General features: G+C 36.9%; 1 protein-coding gene across 15 annotated transcripts in view; it reads left to right on the forward strand.

The window, feature by feature from the left end:
* The window catches only part of LOC111015226 (Ypt/Rab-GAP domain of gyp1p superfamily protein), a 40,788-nt gene that overhangs the window by 11,985 nt on the left and 4,043 nt on the right, over positions 1 to 24,760 (forward strand). For 6 of the 15 annotated variants that reach the window (XR_015790757.1, XR_015790762.1, XR_015790754.1 and 3 more), the window contains 8 exons: positions 393 to 1,195; positions 1,275 to 1,397; positions 1,479 to 1,567; positions 1,649 to 1,849; positions 13,228 to 13,629; positions 15,458 to 15,619; positions 16,113 to 16,196; positions 16,681 to 16,863. Coding sequence is in view for 2 of the 15 variants with exons in the window: in XM_022290182.2 (XP_022145874.1) it covers positions 393 to 1,195; positions 1,275 to 1,397; positions 1,479 to 1,567; positions 1,649 to 1,849; positions 13,228 to 13,629; positions 15,458 to 15,604 (1,765 nt within the window). In the remaining 13 variants the exon portion in view is untranslated. Of the gene's footprint in view, positions 1 to 347; positions 1,196 to 1,274; positions 1,398 to 1,478; positions 1,568 to 1,648; positions 1,850 to 13,227; positions 13,630 to 15,457; positions 15,845 to 16,112; positions 16,197 to 16,680; positions 16,864 to 17,854; positions 17,932 to 23,808; positions 23,995 to 24,760 lie in introns of those variants that run through there. The other 9 variants (XR_015790756.1, XR_015790755.1, XR_015790764.1 and 6 more) reach the window with 9 other exon arrangements.

The raw sequence follows: 24,760 nt of genomic DNA on the forward strand, positions 1-24,760 counted from the left end.
GATGTTAACCTCACGAAAATTCAGAAATTCTCAACAAAATTCATATTTGAAATATCGATATGCAAGAATTTCATTATGATTATATCCATGGTACATAATTTATATGATCAAGACCATGAGTGATTTAAAATTCTTTGCGTAGCTTAAAATTTGAAAAGATGATACTCATAATAAATTCTTATTGAAGGATCTTTATTTTTCTCTTTTGTTCTCCCTTCTCCGTTTTCTCCTCTTTTTATTGTCTTCTTTCTCGTTTTCTAGTGGTTATATACCTCTTTTTGTTTCTTGGAACATAATTTTTTTGTTTAAGTTTTCTTCATGTTACATGAACATGTGGAATTGTACAGGTTCATGGTTCACTATCAAATGGCTATATGAAACTTTTCATGCAGGGAACGTTACAAGGACCTGATAAAGGAGTGTCGGATGATACATTCTAGCATAGGAACTGGTTCCCTTGCCTACCCTGTGGGTTCTAAAGTTATGGATATGAGGACGTCGTCTAAAGATGAAGGGCCAAGAGAAGCTGAAAGTGAAAGTAGGGAAGCTTCCATTCATAATACTAATACAGTAGAAGATTCTTTTTGTAGCAATAATAATTGTATAGATAATTCATACACATGTCAAAGGAAAAACTCATGTAATTCAGCAGAACTCGCGAGTGTTAGGGGAAGCACAGATAGTGCGGTAGATGAGTCTACCTGTTGCGTCCCAAATTCTGGTCCTTGTAATTGTTATTCCCTAAAACCTGGGAGTGAAGCAGATGGATCAGCAATTGTTACAGAAAATTATTATGATTTTCCTCTTCCTGTCATTGACTTGTTTGACAAGGACAACAAAGATAAGAACAAATGTTTCCTGCATAATGCCAAACTTTCTACTCAACGTGAACTGAGATTTGAAGATGGCAACATGCACAGTTTTCAGATAAATAACAATGAAGATTTAGTTATTGAATCAACAGCCTCATCCTCCAACAATGTTTCGCATCCCATTAGCTCTGAGATTGAAATGATACATCTTGATTCAAGTGATCCAGAATTTCAGCAGAATAGCTTGTGCAATAAAACCGAACCAAAAAACAAATTAATCTCAAATGTACCAGAAAGGGAATACCTAAATGCAACAAACTACCATAATGGTGCTGTCAGTGGAGATAGAGTGTCTGAATGGCTGTGGACCCTGCACCGAATAGGTACATTCAAAAAGTAGTAAACCTGTCCGTGCTTTTCCGGATAGTCACATCTTCTTGGTCTCACATACTTTTTATTTAGTGGTAGATGTGGTTCGAACAGATAGTCATCTTGAGTTCTATGAAGATACGAGAAACTTAGCTAGGATGTCAGACATCCTTGCAGTTTATGCATGGGTTGATCCTGCAACTGGTTATTGTCAAGGTAATGTTTTTTTAATCTATTTTCCCATCAATATTTTTTACTAATATAATTTGCTGCAAAAATATGGTATTTTGATTTCAGGAATGAGTGATTTGCTGTCTCCTTTTGTTGTTCTATTCGAGGATAATGCTGATGCATTTTGGTGCTTTGAAATGCTCTTAAGGAGAATGGTACTCGAGTAATCTTGGAAATTATCTTGGGCTGGATTTTCTTATTGTCTTTCCCTCTAACACGCTATTGCAATCTTCCAGCGTGAGAATTTTCAGATGGAAGGACCAACTCGGGTGTTGAAACAGTTGGAAGCATTGTGGAAAATTTTGGAACTTACTGACAGGGAAATCTTCACTCACCTGTCACAAATAGGTGCTGAGAGCCTTCATTTTGCATTTCCGATGCTCTTGGTACTTTTTCGTAGGGAGTTATCATTTAATGAGGCACTTTGTATGTGGGAGGTCAGTGTTCCTTTTTGCTCCATGATCATTAGATTGTGATCCATTACGTTATTTTGTTGCATATTGGCGACATGTGGTGGGATATGTTCTGATTGAGAGAATATAGCATGAATCACAAATTCTGCTAGTTTATATTTTCTTTGTTGTCCAATTAATTAATAAGCTTGAGATGCTGTATGTTCGTCTTCTGCTTTATATATGTTTGTTGTCCAGTCCAGTGAATTAATAAGCTTGAGGTACAAGCTGCATTTCTAGCTGGTCTATCTGTCAAGTACCAATAATAATAATGAATTTCTTAAAATAAGCTCATCTATATCGTCTCATGCCTGTACAGGTTCTCATCGAAAACAAAATGGGGACTTTGTTTATGTTATCTTTAGCTTTTTGCCTAGGTGCTGATATATGATTTAACAAGTTAGTGGTTGAGGTCATTTAGGGCCATTTGATTTATGATTAAAAACAAGGAAAATTGGAGAAAATAAGGCTATTTTTCTCGTCTCTTCAGTGACATGCGAAGGCTAATTTTCTTGAATTTATTTAATCTAAAAGCACGTCTTGTTGGAGTTAGAAAATTCCATTTTGGTACTTATTATAGTGAAAGTGTGTTTGTTTCATATTTGATGCAGCCTAGTATCTAATTTCCCATCAATCATGCTCAAAGAAAAATAATTATTCAATATCAAGAGTTTGTCAATTAATTACCATCGAACCCAAAAACTTCTACGGATAGCTTACAATATATTTAAACATTTAGCTATTTTTACCGGTCAATTGCAAGAGATATCCCTCTAGAGATTATGTATCTATATTTATAGAGGTTGCCTAGGGACCAACTAGTAATTAAAGCAACCAACCCAAGAACAACTTAACAAACAAACCATAAACTAATTAAAATTAATTAACCAACTAATTCAACAGGACAACTAACTTTTACAGAAAATTACAAGTTATCTTCTATCGTACTAAACAATTTCTTGAGTTCAAAAAGCAGCAAAGCCAGGAGGTAGCAAGCAAGGAAGCCCAAAACATAGAATTTCTATGTTGCTGAAGCTTGAAATGCTTCAACTGAGAATTCTATTTTCTTTACTTTTTTTATTTTTTTTTTCCTTTGGTGATAAGAAGCTGTTAGAATATATTCAGAGGGAAAGGATGAATAAACCATCACTCAACCCAAAAGCTTAAAGGCCGAGGTAGAGGAACCCTCACCAACAAAGCTAAACAAGAAAGGCCTTCAAACTTAACTCATTTAGCATGCTTCAAGAATCACCTTGTTGATTTATTGCAAATGCCATTGCAAGAGTTTTCTTTAAGCAAGAAAGGTATGAGATTGGACCATGTAGACTTCGATAATTAAGATTCAATCTGAGACTTCATATTGAATGTGTTGTTTGGCCAATCTACGGCGGGAAAAAGAGGTTAGTGATCTCTGCAGGTTATAATTAAAGTGGATAGGTAGCTTTCTTGATATGATGAAGGTTTATTTGTCAAGACTTAATGATGGTTCAGAAAAGCTGAATTCAAGGACTCCGCCATCTTTTGTGAGGTTCTTAAAGGAAAAAGAAAATGGTTCATAATGAATCTTTACATGGCCAAAGATGCAGTAAGAAAGAACAATAAGACTCAATTTTGGGTTAAGAAAGAATCCGAAGTTTTGAGTTGGATTGGGATAATCTAATGATTATCACAAAATTTTGTGCCCATGATGATTGGAATGAAATATCCTCTGTTATAAAAGGTAATTTTCTCAAAGCTGCCAAATTAATCCGTTTATGATGGGTAAAACCTTGTTAGAGATTTGAAGATGGAAGGTTACTGGTGAAGGAATTGGTAAATTGGAAAATGGTTGAAGATAGATCAGTTTCATTTGAAGTTTGAGAGATGGAATTTTGAAAAACATAGTAAGAAGGAAGTGATCAAAGGGTAGAGAGGCTGGATAAAAATTTGTGATTTACCTCTTAAGTTTTGGGATAGTCATTGTTTTGATGCAATTGGAAGTTATCTTGGAGGTTTGAAGAAAGTATCCTCCAAAACCCTAAATCTTCTGGATTGTTAAGAAGACTTGATTGAAGTTGATAACAATGTCTGTGGCTTTTTGCCTGCTTCAGTGGAAGAAATAAAATCCTAAAAGTTTGGAGATTTTGTGGTTGAGTGTCTGCTGCCAAGGAGTCTGCAACGCTAAGAGTATGAGATCCAAGTGGAATTTGAATTTGAAAAATCTGGATCATTGCAATCTTTCACACAATTTGGGTATTCAAAGGATCAAGCGGATTTGGGAAATGAAGAATCTTTGGAATGCAGCTATTCTGTATTTATGGATGGAAATATAGAATTACAGACGAATGTGATTAATAAGGAGGGTGTAATGTCAGTTTTACAACTTCAGACAGTAAGAAGGCTTCGAGGTTAGCTCCTTCCATCATTGAGAGTATAGAAGATCCAGCTGGAAGTTTTGCAGCCAATCATAAAGAGATTACAAAGGTTTTTAGCGAAAATGAATCTTCAGATGGTCCATTCTCAAAATCCTTACCTAATAAATTACCCCCCAAGGAATTTATTGCGCCTCTGACCTTTTCATATTCCAGGCATAAGTGTAAAAGTAAATAGAGGTTATTAAATGTCCTGACTCTTAATTCGGTTGGTTTGGAGCTATTGAATTCTTTTTTTGATAAGAAACAAAACTTTCATTACCAAAAAGAGAGAACAAAAAGGAGATGAGAAACCTCCTGCCACAAAAAGGCTACAAAAGGTGCTTCCAATTGGTGACTATTTGAGTGATTCCCTGGTTTCGCTTTCATGGAGAAACTCGGAGGGCTGAAGGGGGGATTACTGAAGTGGAACAAGGAGGTCTTTGGGGATACCCTAACCCAAAAGGAGCTGTTAGGTGCCAAAGGAGGAAAAATGGAAAACAATAAAACAGAAAGAGGAAAAGGGGATAGAGACGAAATCCCAAAGGGATTTAAAAGAAGCAAGAAAAGCGAAAGCCCTAAAGGCAAGACAAAACTGAAAGGGGAGTCATAAAGGCCTCCCAAGTTTGTCAACATTCACAAAGAAAAGGCTATTTGTATCGAAACACACTCTATCAAAAAGATGGAAATTCAAGCTGAGCGGGAAAGAGAGCTTGTCGACGGTATTAGAAATATTCGGGCTCTCAAAGGTTCAAAGCTCTGTTCCCAAATGATGAAGATGACCTTGTCCTTGACAATGTTTCTTGATGCTCCAAATTCCTGAAGCTTTTATCCACGGTTCCTTGCTATTGGGAGGCTTTTCAGTCCACAACTGTTTTGGTCTTTATGTAGTTTTCTTCGTTGGCTCCTTTGTGATGTATCCTTTTGTTTCGAATCTTGCTTTCTCTTTTATCTTTTCTTTTTTCGCTCCCTTTGGGATTTTGTTTTCGTTGAACATTTTGTTCGTTTTCATTAATCAATGAGAAGTTCGTAACTTAAAAAAAAAAAAAAAAGCACTACCAATTACAACATATCATATTAGGAGAATAAGTAGAAAATGAATCATCAAGAGAAGACCACTGAGAAGCTTTAAATTTTGCAATACTGAAGCAATCTTCCGGAGACTTGCTTTTGTCTTCAAATAACCTCTGATTGCATTCAAACCATAGTTCTGAAAATAAGGCTTTGACAGTTGACACTATTCACCCATAATAGCCAGGCTTTAAGGCTAAAGCCTGCAACACTGAGGAGTTGAATAATATTAACCGGAACATCTAAATCAATAACCCACCGTAAAGAAAATGGTGGGAAGAGAAGCTCCCAACAAACCTTGGAAAAAGAGCAATGGAAGAAAACGTGAGACTGCCTTTCATCACAACTCTTACACAGTACGCACATGGACGGAGATATGGCCATTTTAGGGATCTTCCTTTGGAATATGTTTGCTGTATTCACCTTGCCTTTGAGCAGAATCTAAGTGAGAATAGAGACCTTCTTTGGACATTTTGTCTTCCTGATCGCTTTAAAAAGATTCTATTATAAGGATGTGGGGGACAGCTGTGCATAAAGAACTAATCAAGAAAAGGCCTGAAGGGTCAATGGACCTCCTTCTTTGATCATCCTCAGAATGGAGATTTGTTGAGAGAGGGTAGAAGCTCTGAAAAGGCTCCTATTTCAACTTCCTTTAGGAATCTTCTAGAGGGATGAAGATCCTTTTGGTTTTCCCGAAGAGAATGGTGAGATCTTTGAAGAAATAAAATCTGTGCATTAGGCCTATTACATCTAAAGAAGATATCTCTAAATTATTAAATTTATCCTAACCCATCAGCTTAAGCTTTTGAGTTCATTGGTTTTTTTTTATAAGAAACAGAGAATATATTTCAATTCACAAAAAGGCAAAGACAGCCCAAAGGCAGAGGGTTGAGAAAACCCTCCCTAGAAACTATACAATAGCAGCTTTCCAATCTCGTATAATCATTTGAAGACTATAATTACAAAAATCCTTCTTGTGAGTAGTAGCCCACCAAGAAGCCGTATGCTGAATATTCACACAAAAAGAATCCACTGAGACTTCTTATCTTCAAAAAGTCCACTATTTCTTTCCTTCCAAAGATGCCAAAGCGAGGCTCTAGCAGCACAATTCCAAAGGATGCTAGATTTTCCTTTTAGAGCACAGTCCCCGAACCCTTCTATAACAAAATCGTCTATCTTTTTAGGGAGGCAAAAAGCCAAATCCAGCAACGAAGCAATAAAAGACCACACTCTCAAAACGAACGGGCAATGGAGAAACATATGATCTATCGAATCTGAATCCCTCAAACACAGCAAGCAAACTGAAGGAGAGACGGTCGAAGTGGGAAGCTCCCGTTGAAGCTTCTCTGCCGTGTTAATGCTTCTGTAGAAGATGGACCACAGAAAAAGCTTCACTTTTTTAGGGACCCTGAAATTCCAAATCTTATTAGCGGTGGAGGTTGACATTTTTGGTGAAGGGGAGGTCAACGCTAGAAAGGCTAATTTGGTTGAGAAGACACCATTGGAGTCCATCTTCCACCGAAGTTTATCAAAGCCCTGCCCTAAAACCAACCCATGAAGGCCAAATCCCAAGCCAAACAATCCACCTTCCAACAATCTGCTATTGACTTTCCTTTCATGTTTGACATGCCGTAGAAGTCTGGAAAAAGACTTGCAAGGGGGTAGAATCAGCCTAATTGTCTTCCCATAACCGAATTCTGTTTCCTGAGGAGACCTTGTAGCTTACAAGACTTAGTAAGATTTCCCGTTTATTATCAATATCCACCCAAAGTCTTCCAACCGAAGAGCCATTGCAAGACTCTGTGAACCACCCAAAAGAGTCCACCCCATAAGTTTCTGCCATCACCCTTCTCCACATGCTTTTACCTTCTAACGCGAACCTCCGTAGCCACTTCATTAATAGAGCTTTATTTCGAAGATCCAGCGAGCCCACCCCTAGACCTCCCTTCTTTGAAGGAAGAGCTATCCAAGACCATTTAACTAGATTTCCCACCGGCCTAGAGGTGCCACCATTCCAGATGAAATCCCTTAGCATTTTTTCCATAGCCTTTATGACTACTCCTGGAGCTTTAAGAATTGAGTAGTAAATGGGGAGGCTATTAAGCACAAATTGGGCCAAAGTTAATCTACCTTCCTTAGAAAGCAGGAGAGGATGCCATTTTTGAAGTCTTTTACTCATTTTATCCAACAGAGGGTCCCAAAATCTTTTGTGTCTGTGGTTTCCCCCCAAAGGAAACCCCAGATAGGAGAAAGGGAAAGAATCTACCCTGCACCCAAAAACTGAAGCCCAAAAACCAGTCTCTGTGGGGCTACAATTAATACCAATTAGGGTCGTTTTTGAGGTGTTTAAAGCAAGTCCCGACACCAACAGGAAGAGGTTGATTGTCCCCCACCAATTCTCCACAATCTGAGGCTAAAACGGGCTAAAGACCAAAACATCGTCAGCATATTGAAGGCGAGTAACTTCTAGGACGTTTGCACCCACCCTAAACCCCTTTAAGATTTTTTTCTCATGACAGAAGTGAATCAATCTACTTAGGGCATCTCCCACCAGAGTAAATAGAAAGGGAGAGGGAGGGTCCCCTTGTCAAAGACCTCTTGTAGCCACAATTTTGCCTCTCTGTGGGTCACAATTAATACCAATTATGGCCGTTTTTGAGGTGTTTAAAGCAAGTCCCAACGCCAGCAAGAAGAGGTTGATTGTCCCCCACCAATTCTCCAAAATCTGAGGCTGAAACAGGCTAAAGACCAAAACATCGTTAGCATATTGAAGGTGAGTAACTTCTAGGACGTTTGCACCCCCCCTAATCCCCTTTAAGATTTTTTTCGCATGACAAAAGTGAATCAATCTACTTAGGGCATCTCCCGCCAAAGTAAAGAGAAAGGGAGAGGGAGGGGCCTTTGTCTAAGACCTCTTCTAACCACAATTTTGCCTCTCGGTTTTCCATTGATAATAACAGAAAAGTTGGTGGTAATGAGGCAGCCATGGATCCACTTTCGCCATCTCCTATCAAAGCCTTTCGCCTGAAGCACCAAGTCAAGAAAAGTCCAGTCAACTCTATCATAAGCCTTTTCAAAATCAAGCTTCATTAAGATCCCCCTTTTTTTTCTGTCTTTTCCACTGAGTAACAGGCTCGGTAGCAGTCAGGATAGCATCTAGAATTTGACGACCCTCTACAAAGGCTGCTTGTTCATGAACAATAGCTAGAGGGAGAACTTTCTTTAAGCGGGCAGCAAGCACTTTGGCCAAGATCTTGTATAGAGAATAGACAAGACTAATTGGCCTGTAGTCTTTCACCAAAGGGGGAGTATTCTTTTTTGGGATGAGGCAAATGTAAGTTTCATTTGTGCTTTTGTTTACAATTCCTTTCTTAAAAAAATCTTGAAACACCGTAACCAGATTGGGTTTAAAAATGTTCCAAGCCTTTTTCATGAATTCATTGCTCATTCCGTCGGGTCCCGGGGATTTTAAGGAGCCGAAATCATTAACAGCCTTACCAATTTCTTCCTCTGTAAAGGGGGCACTCAAAAGGGTGCTAGTTGTTGCCGGAATAGGGTTCCACTCGATATTCTCTAAGGCCAAACACTGATCAACCGTAGTGGTGTAAAGGGAGGAAAAATACCTTAGAAATTCAGCTTCAATCTCGGCCTCCTCTGTCAAAATATTGCCTTGTTGGTCTTCAATTTCAGCTATCAAAGCCCGGTTCTGCTTGTGTGAAGTTCATTTGTGGACAAAATTTGAGTTTTCATCTCCTTCGTTCAGCCAACTCAATTTTCCTTTTTGGGCCCAAACTCTCTGTTCAATAGTAATGGCCTCTAGAAGCTCTAACTTAAGGGCCTTTCTTCTGTCTCTATCTTCCACTGAGAGAGGTTGTAAATCCTCCAGACTATCAATGTCTTTTAAAAGTGAAAGCTTCTTTAGGCCCACATGACCAAAGACCTCTCTGTTCCATTTTCTGAGAATCTCCCTTAGGCCTTTCAATTTCTCCATGAACCCAAAACCTGGCCACCCTCTGAGAGGATTTGATAACCACCACTGTTCAACAAGGGGAAGCAACAAGGGGGACTCGAGCCAAGCATTTTTGAATCTAAAGGGAGTGGGGCCCTATTTCAAGCTAGCCGAATACAACTGAATCGGGAAATGATCCGACGTGGATTGGAAAAGGCGAGAAATCTTCTGATCAAGAAAGGTCATCGCCCAGTCTTTGGTCAACAGAAACCGTTCAAGGCACGACAGGGAGGGAGAATCCCGGAAATTAGACCACGTAAAAAGACAATTGTCCAAGTGGGGCTCCATCAGATTTAGAGATTCAATTAGAGAGTTAAACTCTTTCATACTACGGGTTATTCTACCAGGTCTGGTGCCCTGTTTCTCAGATAACCAACGGCTTTCTGATTTGGTGATTTGGATGACTAAGTTCCCATAGAAAAAATTTCACCTTTTTTGGATAAGAGTCCTTCCAAATGCCTTCATAGAGATGCTGTGGTGGAGTCGGACTAGGTTTTGTTATATCCTTGATGAGGGAGTGGGTAGAAAAGATGCCAATTATTTCTAGATTCCATGAAACAATATCAGCCTCCATGGACAAGTGTATAGTAGAGAGAGATCTGCCCATTCCACTATTTCAGCATCCTTAAGGTTCCTCCTCATCCCCAAATTCTAGCAGCTGTTTTCTGCTGACCAAAGGTCTACGGAAGCCTTTTTTCATGGATAAAGCAAAGAGGAGAGGTGTGTGCTATTCCAAGGAATCATTGGTCAACCAAGGGACAATCTAGAAAGGTGTGTTGCTGCCATCTCCTACTTTATAAGCCACTCTATCACATACCAGCTTATGTGTCTTGAGGATCCCCTTCCAAGGCCCTTTTCCTATTGGTATGGTGTTCGTGTTTGGTTTAAGGGACCATGATGAAAGCCCATACTTGACTTCGATCACCCTATGCCAAAGTGATGATCTCTCCTTTACATAACGCCAAATCCACTTAGCAAGGAGTGCCTTGTTCTTCTGTTTCATATTGGTAAGGCTCAAGCCCCCTTCAAGAACCGACTGTTTTTTTTTTTGGAACAAGATACAAACTTTTCATTGAAAGTATGAAAAGGAACAAAAAGTGATTAGGTAATAGGTAGCCCAATATAGCACAGGAGTATCCTTGTTGCCTTTCCAGAGAAAGCTTCGAAAGAGGCTATCTAAGGTGTTTGCTATTTTAGAGGGCATGGAGAAAAGTGACAGGTAATAGGTAGGGAGGTAGGATAATGTAGCTTGAATGAGTGTGTGTCTACCACCTTTGGAGATGAAAGAATTTTTCCAAGAGTGTAGTCTTTTCTTAACTTTCTCAACCATAGGTCCCAAAAGGAGAGTGTTTTAGGCTTGCCATGCAGAGGGAGACCAAGGTAGGGGGTAGCCAAGATCCCATTTTGCAAGAAAATTTTGCTTCCAAGGTAGAGAGCTCACTGTCATTTAGGTTGACTCCCAGAATTTCTGATTTTTGATGGTTGATCTTGAGCCAAGATGCCTCTTCGAATGTCTGGATGATTTTGAACAGATTGGTGAGGAAGGAATCATCATACGTGGAGAAAAGAATAGTGTCAATGGCGAATTTTCGGTGGTGTATGTTCAAGGAATTGTGTCCAAGGTCAAAGTCCTTAATGAGATTGTGCCCAGCTGATTGAGACATGAGACGGCTAAAGATATCACCGACCAAAATAAAGAGGAAGGGCGATAAGGGGTTACCTTGTCGAAGGCCTCTTGAAGCAATAATTTTCCTTTTAGGCAGCCATTGATAATGATGGAGAAGTTTGCAAATGAAACACAACTTCGGAGCCAACGTCTCCAAGTATGCCCGAACCCTTTAGCCTCAAGGAAAGCATCTAGAAACTCCCAGTCAACACTGTCTAAAGCCTTTTCAATGTCCAACTTAATGACCACTCCTTGCTTTTGTTGTCTTTCCCAATTCTCAATAAGCGCATTGGCGATTAGCGAGACATCAAGAAATTGTCTCCCAGCCACGAAGGCAGATTGTGCATTGGTGATAGTATGTGGCAGCAAATGCTTTAATCTCTCGGATAGAACTCTTGCAATGAGCTTGTATAAGCAAGAGATTAAACTTATAGGCTGGAAATCCCCTACTTCAAGCTTTTTAGGAATGAGGCAAACATGAGGTTTGCATTGATAATTCCATTAAAAAAATCTTGGAACTCTCTCAATATATCATCCTTGAGGATGTTCCAAAACCTCTTGTAGAATTCGATAGTGAATCCTTCGACCCAGGAGACTTATTTGTTCCAAGATCTTTGATAGCATTCCAAATTTCCTCTTCAGTGAAGGGTTTCTCGATCTCTATGCTTGCTGGAGGGTGATTGGGCTCCAGTCCAATGTTCGTGGGAGGAATCTTTGACCATCCAGGTTTGTATATAACCTGTCAAAAATTTGACACAAGATCATACCTCATCCCTAGACCTACGTAACCCATTGAAAATTCTCATATTTGTCTCGAGTCGAATCTCCCACAAAATGACAAAGAGTACAGAGCGAGAGGACACGACCCTTGTTGTGGAAGGGGGTTAAGCACCTCCTCCATCATCAAAACAAAAAGCATACACAAACCAAACTAGCTAATTGGTAGATCCCAACAAGTAGGATGATAGGAATGACCTTTGGGGTAATTAGGGTTTTTAATATAATAGTAAGAGTATGTTAGTAATTATATAGGGAAGTTGTTAGGGAGAGTTGTTATAAATAAGAGTGGGGAAAAAGATAGAGGAGGAAATTGTGTGGTGTGGTCTAGGATTGAGTGATCAAGAGGGGAGGGTTCAAGTACCTTGAATGAGTTGGAGATTATTGCAATCCTTCTATCGGTTTATCTTTCAATCTATTTTAGCTATTTGGTTCCTACCAGAGGAATTCCGAAGGATGCACTCCATGGTGTTCACCTTCCCATGTGACACCTCCCAAGCAAATAATTTGACCTTCTTCAGACTTCAACTTTCTATAACAAGGAGAACAACGGAAATAAAATAGAGAAAAGTTTAAGACCAAGCAGAAGGAAGAAAAATGTACAAGAAAAACCCTCTGAAGGAGAAGGGGAACAAAAACAAACATCCTACTTTTTGAAGGCACATTGACAAAATCAAGCATAGAAAGTAAAGTAGAAACATCTGCCATCTTCCTATCCAACAAAGAGCGACGAAAACCAAATCTAAAAGAAGAGGAACTGCCCTATGAAGGAATGAATGCAAGCCATAGAGATATGACTCAAAGAAGAGAGATGGTACAAATGAGGGAATAAAGAACAGAAGGGAGTGTCTCCCACTTTAAAGTTCTCCCAAAAGCAAGCTTTCAAGCCATCCCAGTAGAGACTTTCACGAATTTGGAGAAGGATAACCTAAAGAAATAACTCTATAATGGTTTTTGGATGTGACTTTAGACCCATGAACTGAAAGGCCACTCAAAAGGGTGGAGGACCATATTTACTTACAACGCCACAACTACTTAGGCCAACAAGACCTCATTGATCTGAAACCCTCTCTCTTTTTGTTAGATTACACTGCAATGATAAATTAAAGTAAGCTTTCAAGCCATCCCAGTAGAGATTTTCACGAATTTGGAGAAGGATAACCTAAAGAAATAACTCTATAGTGGTTTTGGGATATGACTTTATACCCATGAACGAAGGCCACTCAAAAGGGTGAGGACCATATTTACTTACAACGCCACAACCACTTAGGCCAACAAGACCTCATTGCACTGAAACCCTCTCTCTCTTTTTGTTAGATTCACTGCAATGATACATTATATCTGTAGTGCTCTTTTTAATTTATTTACAATTGATTTTATAACATGGGTGATCCGAAATGGAAATAGAATACCCTGTTTTGATCCTAACAACAGCTAATTGTCCATTCAGATGATGTGGGCTGCTGATTTTGACGAATCAAGAGTTTACAATTTAGAGGGTAGTTGTCTGGAAGCATTGACATTACAACTACCAAGAGGCTCGGGAGTTGAAATAAGTGAGGGAAGAATAGCCAATAGTCAGAACAACATGAATGACACCTTACAATCCAATAATGGGAATTTAGAACGTTCTTCATGTGACAATGCTGGAATGAAGTCAACATCTGCCCATGCATTTTGTGGCTTGACAAGGAATCTTTGTTCAAGAAATGATCATATGAAGAAGTGCTCTGTAATATCATCAACTAAGCAAGGAGATGATGAGCTTCCTGTTTTTTGTGTTGCGGCAATCCTTATAATGAATCGCCCGAAGATAATTAGAGAAACACGTTCTATTGACGATCTGATTAAGGTAGGTGCATTTGAATGGACTCTGTTAATTGATTCTGGTAAATATTACCAGTTTTTTTCTATGGCAATGTTTTTGTTATGGCTCTTGTTTGGTGTAAATATTTTTTCTTTCCTTTCGCACAATATAGCTTAAATAACATTTTGAAAAACTGAAAGGCTTTTTTGTAAGTCTGGTTGACCGGGAGTTTTTCTCCTTTTTGTATATTTCATATAATCAATGAAATATCAGTTCATGTGAAAAAATATGTGCTATTCATCTAAACATATAGTTCTATTAGACACTGTTTAGTAAATATAGGAGATTTTCTGATTTGTCTCTTGGCTGGTTTTTCTATTGCCTGCTTGTTTCCCCTCAAATTAGATGTTGGGTGTGCTTAATATGTTACTTGTTTGAAGAATTTGGATGGACGATCACGTTCTTTCTAGTCTTCAAATACACATGAGACAATCTCATTCTTTTTTCGTTTGTGAGGCAAACTTGACTTTATTTCATAGGGCAGTACCTTTTGCTGGATTCCCCTTTTTGAGTATAAGCTAGTGTATCTTCTTTGAATACTGTTTTAAGAAATGCTGACAAGGACAGATTGGTATGCATGTTCTGAATTCGGCAAGGGTGACTAAATGTGGAATTAATATCTTTGCAACATTGTTTGACATGGGTCTTGGTCCATAAAGTAGGCAGTTGGTGGCAAATATGTCATATTTGCAAATATAGCACGAGGTCTATCACTGATAGAAGCCCCTCTACAAAACTGTCATATTTGGAAATATAGCACTAGTGGAGTAATATTTTGCACATATGACAATTTTGTAGGGCGTACATCTATCAGTGTCTATGAGTGATTGACGTATATTACTGATAGTTTCTCATTGATAGACCTATCATTGATAAACGTGTATCAAGATATTGATAGACACTCATAAACACTATCAGTAATGGACACTAATAGATGTGTGGGGTTGAGATATGTTGATGGGTTTTTTTGAAAATTGTTCCATATTTACAATTTTTTTAGCTTATACTGGATCTGCTATTACTTTGGACCAGCTTATACGACCTCTTTCAAGAAATATGATTAGAGAAATGGTTAGAGGTATTATTAGGATACTCGGGATATATTAGTCATTATTCAAAGAGTTTGTTAGAAAGAGTTGGTTATAAATAATGAATTAGTAGGAGTTGGTGATTTTTGGAGCTTTGTTCTTTGTTGGATTGTTTTTGCCTTTTCCACCCCATTTGAAATTTGCATCCTTGAACATTTTCCTTCCTTTTCATTATATATATATATATAATGAGACAGGTAGGCTTTTTTTTTTTTAACCATAAACAACATTTTGTTAGATGAAAGTATACAAAATATTTTGGGAACAACCCCAAAAGGAGAAAATAGTATCCAATGAACAACCAAACTCACCAAAACAACAAACTATTAAGCTATTTTTTCTGAAGTTTATAGCTTCAAATGAGTGGTTTGATTGCTTAAGGCCTCTCAATGGTGTTCATTCTCTAAGTTATTTGTTATTTATTCTGTTAATGATATTTTTGTTTATTGCAGTGCTTTTATTTTCGGCAGTTAGGTTTTTGTTATTTTTTTACTTATAGGAGTTTGTTTTCTTGAGCACTTTTTTGTATCTTTTCATCAATTCATTGAAGAGCTTGTTTCTTGTTGAAAAAAATGAGAAAGGGAGGCAATACATTGGGTGTCCAGCATTGAGTGTGCTAAAGGGAGGATCTAAATACCTTGAATTACTTGGGAGTTATTGTACTTTTCTTACCTTTCATCTTTGAATACAATTTTATCTAGTTCTTACCAATTTTGTGATCACAGCATTCAACTTTGGCCATGGAGTTAAACAATGTAGAGAGAATTGTTCCCACTGCACCAGTTGAACTTTGGCGTATCAATGATAACATTGTTTCCACTGTACCAGTATTGATAATAACAGCACAAACCTTACTTTTGACTGTTTGCTGAGACTTGAAAATCAAAGTTATGCACTTCTGGTCTGGGAGGATGTTTTATCTGTTTTCTTGTAATCATGTTTTACAAGTGTCCGTAACATACTAAAAGTACATTAAGAATTGAAATTCTTATTCCCTGTGGGTGTTTGTGTTTGCGTATGGTTATGTGTTTGGTCAAATACCATAAAAAGTTTACAAGTGTCTGTAACATACTAAAAGTTTCTTAAGAATTGAGATTCTTACTTCCTGTGGATGTTTGTGTTTGTCTATGGTTAAGGTGTATCATCAAATACCATAAAAGGCTTACAAGTGTCTATAACTTACTAAAAGTACCTTAAGGAGGTTTAAAATTACTCTGAAACAACGCTTAGTTAATTTGAGTTGCTAAATTTCTTTTGTCAAGTATTCTTCTATCTCCCTCTTCTCACCCTTCTTTTGCGGGTGGGTTGGGCAGTGGAAGAGTGATGAGGGTGTGTACTATTTCACGTCTACAGCTGGTTTTAACAATTGTCATTTGACAGATTTTTAATGATAAGATGCTGAAGATTAGCGTCAAAAGATGTATACGTACAGCAATAAAAATGCGGAAGAAATACCTTTACAAGGTGAGATGCATATTTTAATTTTTTATCTGGATTTGGCCGTATTGATTTTTTAACGCACTAATGGCTATTAACCCTTTTTTCTCCTGAAGGGCAAAGTACACTGATGTGACATTTCTGCAGTCATAAACTGACAATCAATTATCTTTGGTTGCTTTTATTAAATTTAGATGATCCATGATACGTGACCTACCCCATTGCCCCCATCATTAAGTTACTTAGTGATAACCTTGCCGAATGAATTTTTTTTTTTTTTTTTGGGCAAAACTTTGCACAACAATTCTTTTCTTTTTTATTATTATTTCGGAATGTAGTGATATTCTTCTTCTTTTGGAGAATTTTTTGTGATCACAATGGATTGAACGACTGGGAGGATATTTTATATTGTTCATTTCGCATTATTGTTAATGTTTATGTTTTTTTAATTAGCTTCTTATCCAAAAAATTATTATCGAAGTATTTTGAAACTTGGCCTTTTTCATATCAGGTAATCAAGAAAAAGAGCCTCCAATCTCACAATGAGGACTAGAAACTGCACCATTTATACAATGCAACAAAAGTACAACAATAGCAGGTATTTTAAATGGAACAGTTGATGAAAAATGCATTGGCAGTTCAAGGATTCATGCTGATGTTTATGCAACTGTTCTCTGCTTCAGATCATTTATCGGTAACTTTACAATTGGCTCTCATTGTCTGCATTTTTAGCTGTCCTTGGTACAATAGAATATAGATACATTTTTATTCTTATAACTATCCACCGTATTATTATTGAAAATATTGTAATTTTCCTTGAATAAGAGTTCTAATTCATTCTTTTCTCTCTCATCATGCGTGAGAGGGTGAATTAGAGATATCAGGTTTCAATCCGAGTGGATAATTTCCTTCTCGATAGAGGAATTATGAGATTTTTGCACCGTTCTGTACTTGTTCTTTTTTTGTGCATTCCAGGTGTTAACATTTTCTCTTAGATGGGTTTTCTTTCTACTGTCCAAGGGGTGTTTCAAGAAATTTAGATGTCTGATATCCTCATATGTTCTAGGAGTTAGATATTCGACAGCCTTGAATAATTGTGTTTTTTTTTTGCTAGAAAATCTTATGGAGATACATAAAAGCACTTTGATCGTTTGTCTGATAGGATTTGTAGATGTGAATGCAATATAGCATTCGACTCAATGATACTTTTATTATAATATATTTTATTCTAAGCTTTATTTTTTTTCCTAATGAATTTATATTGATTTAATATTTTACTACAAACTTTGAATTTAATTATATTAATTTAATGTAAAGTAATTAATATATTCTTTTAGTGAAAACTTTATTGATCTATGAATTTACTTGATTCTTTTGTCTTTGAGTTTTATGGAGATGCTATAAGGAGGAAAAATGCTCTCTGGGTTTTCCCTCTCTCTTTTCAGCAAGTTTCTTCTTTAATTCATTTTTGAGTAGCCATTGGCTCTGGTTAGTCTATGGATAGCTTGGTTAGTAGTTGTTGCATTGCAAATAAATCTTTCTTTGTTCGTTTTATTCATGGCAATTATCTTTTAGAAGAAAAAAGGATTGTTATTTCTTTATCAAGCTTCAATGGAATCTTTTGATATGGGTATAGCAAGTTTTTTCTCAACTTTGGAGGTGTCACTGTCAAATTTTGTAAGCAGATGAGAGGTGAACAAGGCTTTTTTAGGGTCCCACTGCCGCCACCTAGGGATCTGCCGCCAAGTTCCAAAGCAGTGAGGTTTAGTGTCTTTCACATTATTTTCTACATGGAAATCATGAAATCAATAGTTGCTTTGTTGAGAATAGACTTTTTAGTATATGGTTTGAAGATGAGTTCTTTAATATTGAAGATATGTGTCACAGGGAGCTGTTGTCTTTGAAATTTGCCCATTTATTTTGGTTTGAAAACCGTTTGGTCGAATTACTGCAATTACCAGAGCACGAGTATTTCTTTTCACATGAAAGGATTGAGTTTGGTACTTGTAGATTGAGGTAATTCAGAGGCAACCTAGGAATAGTATTGAATGTATGGTATGACCTTCAAATGGGGTAAGAAGAAAGCTTGTTATTTCTGCAAATCTAAGGAAATCTGGGTGGTTAGCCTTCTGGGATATGCTGAAGGGTTGTTTGACTTGTTCTGCTATGAAAGGACATCAGAAAGATGATTTTGGGCCATCTTATATTGAACCCCTAAAAGGTAAAGTTGCATTACAAGGAAGGAGGGACACTTTCTTGGTGGTGCATAAACTATAGAAAATTCTTTTGCAATTATAACCTTTCCATGGTTATGAGCAATTAGAAAACATTGATTTAGTCCTCGGGTTGGGTTCCTCTACCTCAGTCCTTAGGTTGTCTCCTCTTGTTTTGTTGGTTAATATAAACAAGTCTCTTATCTAAAAAAAAGGTAGGAAGGACACTTTATTGATGGAAAATAAGGAGGTTTCCTTTAAGAGTCCTTTAAAGCAATTTTAGATTAGAATGGATTCAGAAGTCTTGGAGTTAGATTGTGACAACACCATGGTCATCTCAAAATTTAGTGCCTCAGACAGTTGGAAGGATATTGGTGAGGCTCTAAAAGAAAATTTCTCTCAAGACTACTAGATTAACCCTTTTATAGCAGATAAATGGGTATTAAGGTTTGAGGATGGAAGATTGTTAAACTCAGAGTGGGTTAATGGTTCGTGGTGAAACTTGAAAGGTAGGAGAGTTCTATATATAGCTAGAGAGATGGTGTTTTGAAGATCACAGTAGAAAGGAAGTGGTGGAAGATTTTGGAGATTGGATAAGGATTTGTGACTTACCTTTAAATTTTTGGCACAAGCAATGCTTTGAAGCAATAGGAGTTCAGCTCGGTGGTTTAAAGAATATATCCTACAAAACCCTGAATCACTTGGATTGCTCGGAAGCTCTGATTCAGGTGGAAGAGGACTCATGTGGATTCTTACCTGCATCAATAGAAATTAACACAAAGTTCGGTAGCTTTGTAGTTCATTTAAACGAGGTTGAAAGTCATGAGAAAAATAAAGTTTGATTTCCAGTAAGATGTTGGTTGCAAGATCTTCAAATGTGTTAGATGTTCAAAGGCTTCATTTGTTATTGTCAGATGATGAGTCTCTTCAAGGGTTTTTATCTGATAAAATCATAAAATAAAAGATGAAAGATTTTTTGCGATTTTGAATGAGAGTCTAGAGGGCAAGCCCAAAAGGTCCTCCTCCTATTTTGGAAAACATATTGTTGAGACTCGTTTGATCAAGGAAATGAACTACGTAAAGAATCCCATCCTTTTAAGGTTTGAGGACGGTAGATTAATGAACTCAAAGTGGGTTAATGGATCCTAGCGAAAGGTAGGAGAGTTCCATTTGAAGCTAGAGAGATGGAGTTTTTTGAAGATCACAGCGAGAAGGAAGTGATGGAATACTTTGGAGGTTGGGTAAAAATTTATGATTTACCTTTAAATTTCCAAGAGGATCTCCTACAAAGCCTTAAATCTCTTGGATTGCTCAGAAGCCCTAATTCAGGTGGAAGAGAACTCGTGCATATTCTTACTGGCATTAATACAAAATTAACACACAATTTGGTAGAATTGTAGTTCGTGTGAAGGAGGTTGAGAGTTTTGAGGAAAAAAAGTGTTTGATCTCCAGTAAAATGTTGGTTGCAAGATCTTTAAATGTGATAGATGTTCAAAGACGTCATTTGTTATTATCAGATGAAGAGCTTAGAGTCTTCTCAAGGGTTTTCATCTGATAAAAGAAAATTTGAATATGAAGGTAGGTTTGAAAATGTAGAGGGCAGCTCAAATGTTCTTTCTATTTTGGATAACATTTCGCCGAAACTTTTGTCTGATCAAGAGAACGAATTGAGAATTGATTCTCAACCTTTAGAAGGTGTTAAGGTAACCAAGACAAGTGACGACTTGGTTGATAGTAGTCGTAGTCTTAACCCTGATTTACTTCTGCCTAGGACTATTATTCCTCCCCTGCCATTATTTTATTCGAGAAAAAAGAATGACTCACCAAGGCAAAAAAGGAAAGATGAGGGTTCCAGAAAGGCGTTTCACCTCTCAGCCATGGTATCATCAATTCAACAAGTGAGCAGTCCAATTTACTTATCAAGGATAACGTTTTGTCTAATGATGAAGAAGATTGCAATATAAGTGTTAGTAGTAAAGATCCAGCAGAATATGTGCAAGAACAAGAGGCTGTTATTGAAGATTTATTAGTGGTTTCCCTAACAGAGGAACTTAATTTACTTTTTGCACAGGATAAATTACACTCTTTTGCAAAAATGGATTTCATTCCTTCTCCTCCTCGGGAGCAGACTTTGGAAGTCGAAAATGCTTCTTGCGCAGATAATCAAGGTTTTTTTAAATTTTTTGAAGATGTTGGCCTTACCCTAGTTCCAATCACTGAATAGTAGGCTTTAATTTTGGGCATCAGGTTTTTGGCTGTTTCCGCTTCGCAACAGTTTTGAGGGTTGAGATTTTTTCGCTTTTGTGTCTTCTCTCGGTGGAGGGAGGTTTCAGTTTCTTTTATTATGGTGATCAGCTTGTGTGAAGTGATTGGTTTTGATTTCTTCTTCAGCAATCTGTCCCTTTGAATTTGCGAGCTTTATCGATATCAGTGTTCAACATTTGTTCTGAGACTTCAGATCTTATCTTTTTTATGGGTTTTTTATCTTTATGTTATGTTTGTTTTTTCTTTTTCTTTTTTCGCTTCTCTGGGAGCTTGTATCCTTGAACCTTTTTCTTCCTTTTGATATTATCAATGAATAGTTGGTTTCTTGTTAAAAAAAAAAGAATCCTATCTTTTGGAAGGTGATAAGGCAACCAACGATTTGGTTGTTAGCAGCCTTAGATTTTGCCCTGATTTATCGCTGCCAAGGAATTTTATTCCTTCCCTGCCATTTTATTATTCGAACAAGAAGCAATCACCAAGGTTTTTAAACGGTATTGACTCATTAAAGGTAGTTGGCTTAAATCAAGTCAATTTAGAGAAAGGTTTATTTAGTCACTATGTCTCGAAGAGGTTCATTTCTAAATGAGAAAAGTTTTCTCAAAGAGGTTCATTTTAATCCTTGATTTTTCCAAATAAGTTAAAAATAATCTTTACGTCAGTATTGTAGTAGCTACGATCTTACTTGAACAAGACCTATTCTATAGGTTGTATAACTTTGTCCTTGAGTTTTAAGTATTATAGTTGCTAATGTTAATTTAAAAATATATTGTTTGTTGATATAATAATAATAATTAATTAACTTAACTCCTGACACACGGACACACGTATGTAAAAAAATAAATAAATAACCAAACTCAAATTTACTAAAAATTAACAACGGAAGAAATTAAACATTAAAAAAATCAATTTTGAAAAGAATTATTAACTTAAAACGCACACTTCCAAACACAAAATTAATAAGAAAATGAAAAGTGTTGCACCTTGATTGATAAGTGGTATAAATACACACTTTTCCAAGGCAAATGAGGGTTTGAGAAGATGGAGTCTTAAACCTTCAGAATTATCTCTGTTAAATATCTCTTACAGTAGCTTGCTTCTTCCTCTCTATTGTCGAAAGAGTTATTTTCAGCTATACAGAAATGAAATATCCTAAAAGAATCAACATATTTTTTGTCGTTTTGTGAGACATTTGGCTCAAGAGAAATAGCTAGAAACAGATATCAAACATGTTTGGTAACCATTTTTCTCTAATTTTTTTAAAAACAAAAAACAGTTATCAAACATGTTTGGTTTTCTAATTTTTAGAAATAGAAAACAAAAATGGTTATGAAATGAGCCCATAAATTTTTTGTTTAATTTTTCCTTTCAACAGTTGGTTTTTTAAGCAAATAAAAATGTTATACTAAGCGAGAAACACAGGCTCAGTGCCTGACTGGAGCTTTTTGAAACAATTTGATTTTTGGGAAGACATCACTTATTTTGTTACTCAATTTCCTTACTTACACCTTGAGAACAAGCTGGCTTCTTGTGTTTGGTTCTTAAATAGTGTTTTGGTCTTGGCTTTAAGCTGGTGTAAATGTTATTTTCCTCTTTTTCAAGCTATTCCTCAAATGATCTATTGGTGAGTTGGAGGACCTTTTTGTAACTATTCTTCCTTGGGTTTAGGTTTACCCGTTTTTGTATATTTCTTCATATCAATAAAATAGGATACTTTTTTTCAGGTCTGCGCAGAATTTTAAACTAGGATTCTTGTTTTTTTCCTTACCTTCAATAGTTAGATTTAATGCCTCTTTGTGGATGTCAGTTTTTAAGACTTTTTATGGTGTCATTTTCTTGGATTAGGGTCTCTTCTGGTGGGTGGATCTCTTTTTTGTGGGCTTATTTTTTGTATGACCCTTGTATATCCTTTCATTTTTAATCAATGAAAGCTCAGTTTGTTATTAAAAAAAATACTTACCTTCAATGACTCTCTAGTCAAAGTTTCACCATAGCTAAACCAATCTCTCCAATTTTTTGTAAATTTTTCTCCTACCATGAAATGCTTCAATTGGGAGGCTTTTTTACTTCCGTTTAGCTACCTTTTTGGCTTTTTATTGTCTTTTTTAGTTTTATCTTAGCTTCTTTTTTTTTTTTAACAAGAAACAAACTTTTCTTTGATATTATGAAAAGGAAGAAAAAAGTTCAAGGATACAAGCTTTGATAGGAAGCGAAAAAAGAAAAAGAAAAAACAAACAGAACATAGAAAACAAAAACCCATAATAAAGATGAGAACTGAAGCCCAAGAACAGATGTTAAACATTGATAACAAGAAAGCTCGCCAAATCAAATGACAGACTGTTGAGGAGGAAACCAAAATCACCACTTAACACAAGCTGATTGTCAGAAAAAAAGAAATTGAAACCTCCCTCCACCAAGAGAAGACACAAAAGCGAAAGAAACTCAACCCTCAAAACTGTTGTGAAGCTAAACCAACCAAAAACCTGATGCCCATAATTAAAGCCTACCTAATCAGTGATTGGATCTAGGGTAAGACCAACATCTTCAAAAAAATTTAAAAAACTTTGATTATTTGTGCAAGAAGCTTTTCTGACTACCAAAGTGTGCTCTTGAGAAGGAGAATGAATGAAATCCATTTTTGCAGAAAAGTGATTATCCTTTGCAAAAAGTAAATTAAATTCCACTCGTAGGGAAACCTCTTATAAATCTTCATTATCTTCATTAACAACCGCTTCCTCTTCCACATATTCGGCTGGATCTTCACTGCTAACACTAATATTGAAATCTTCTTCATCATTGGACAGAACGTTATCCTTGATAAGTAAGTGATGATACCATGGCTAAGAGGTGAAATGCCCTTCTGAAATCCTCCTCTTTCCTTTGTTTGCCTCGACGAGTCATTTTTTTTTCCTCGAATAAAAAAATGGCAGGGGAGGAATAATAGTCCTAGGCGGCAGTAAATCCGAGTTAAGACTAAGGCTACTATCAACCTAGTCGTCAATTCTCTTGGCTACCTTAGCACCTTCTAAAGGTTGAAGATCAATTCTCACTTCGTTTCCTTGAGCAGACAAAAGTTTCGGCGAAATGTTATCCAAAATAGGAAGAACATTTGGGCTATCGTTTGCATTTTCAGACCTAACTTCAGATTTAAATTTTCTTGTCAGGTGAAAACCCTTGAGAAGGCTCTTCATGTGACAGCAACAAATGAAGTCATTGAATATCTATCACATTTGAAGATCTTGCAACCAACATCTTACTTGAGATCAAACTCGATTTTTTCTCAACACTCTCAATCTCCTTCACACGAACTATAATGCTGCCAAACTATGTGTTGATTTTAAATGATGCTGGTAAGAATCTACATGAGTTCTCTTCCACCTGAATCTGGCTTATGAGCAATCCAAAAGATTTAAAGTTTTGTAGGAGATCCTTTTTAAACCGCCAAGTTGAACTTCTATTTCTTCAAAGTATTGCTTATTCCAAAATTTAAAGGTAAATCACATATCTTTACCTAACCTCCGTAGCTTTCCACCACTTCCTTCTTGCTATGGTCTTCAAAGCTCCATCTCTCTAGCTTCAAATGGAACTTTCCTACCTATCGCTACGAGCCATTAACCCACTTTGAGTTTAACAATTTATCGTCCTCAAACCTTAAAAGCCCTTTATCTGCCAAAAACGGATTAATCTGACAGTCTTGAGAGAACTTTTCTTTTAGTGCCACAGCTATATCTTTCCAGCTGTCTAAGGCACAAAATTTGGCGATGACCATCATATTGTCCCAATCAATCTCCAAGCCTTTAGAATCCTTCCTAACCTAAAATTGTTTCAGAGGACCTGCAGAAGAGACCCCCTTATTCTCCATCAATAAAGTATCAGCCCTACCTCGAAAGGAATTGTTACCTTTTAGGATTTCAGAGTGAACGAATCAAACAAACCTTCAGCATATCCCAAAAGGCTGACCAACCAGTTTTCCTTGGTCCCGAAGAAATAACAAGCTTTCTTCTTCCCCCGTTGAAGGTCAAACCATGCATTCAATGTTGCTTCTTCGGTTAACCCTGAATTTCCTCAATGTCAATTATTTTATGTGCGAAGAAGTATTCATGCTCTGGTAGTTGT

This window comes from Momordica charantia (assembly GCF_013281855.1).
Source record: "Momordica charantia cultivar OHB3-1 chromosome 5 unlocalized genomic scaffold, Mcharantia_2.0 BLBB01000005.1, whole genome shotgun sequence".
Classification (NCBI taxonomy): Eukaryota; Viridiplantae; Streptophyta; class Magnoliopsida; order Cucurbitales; family Cucurbitaceae; genus Momordica; species Momordica charantia.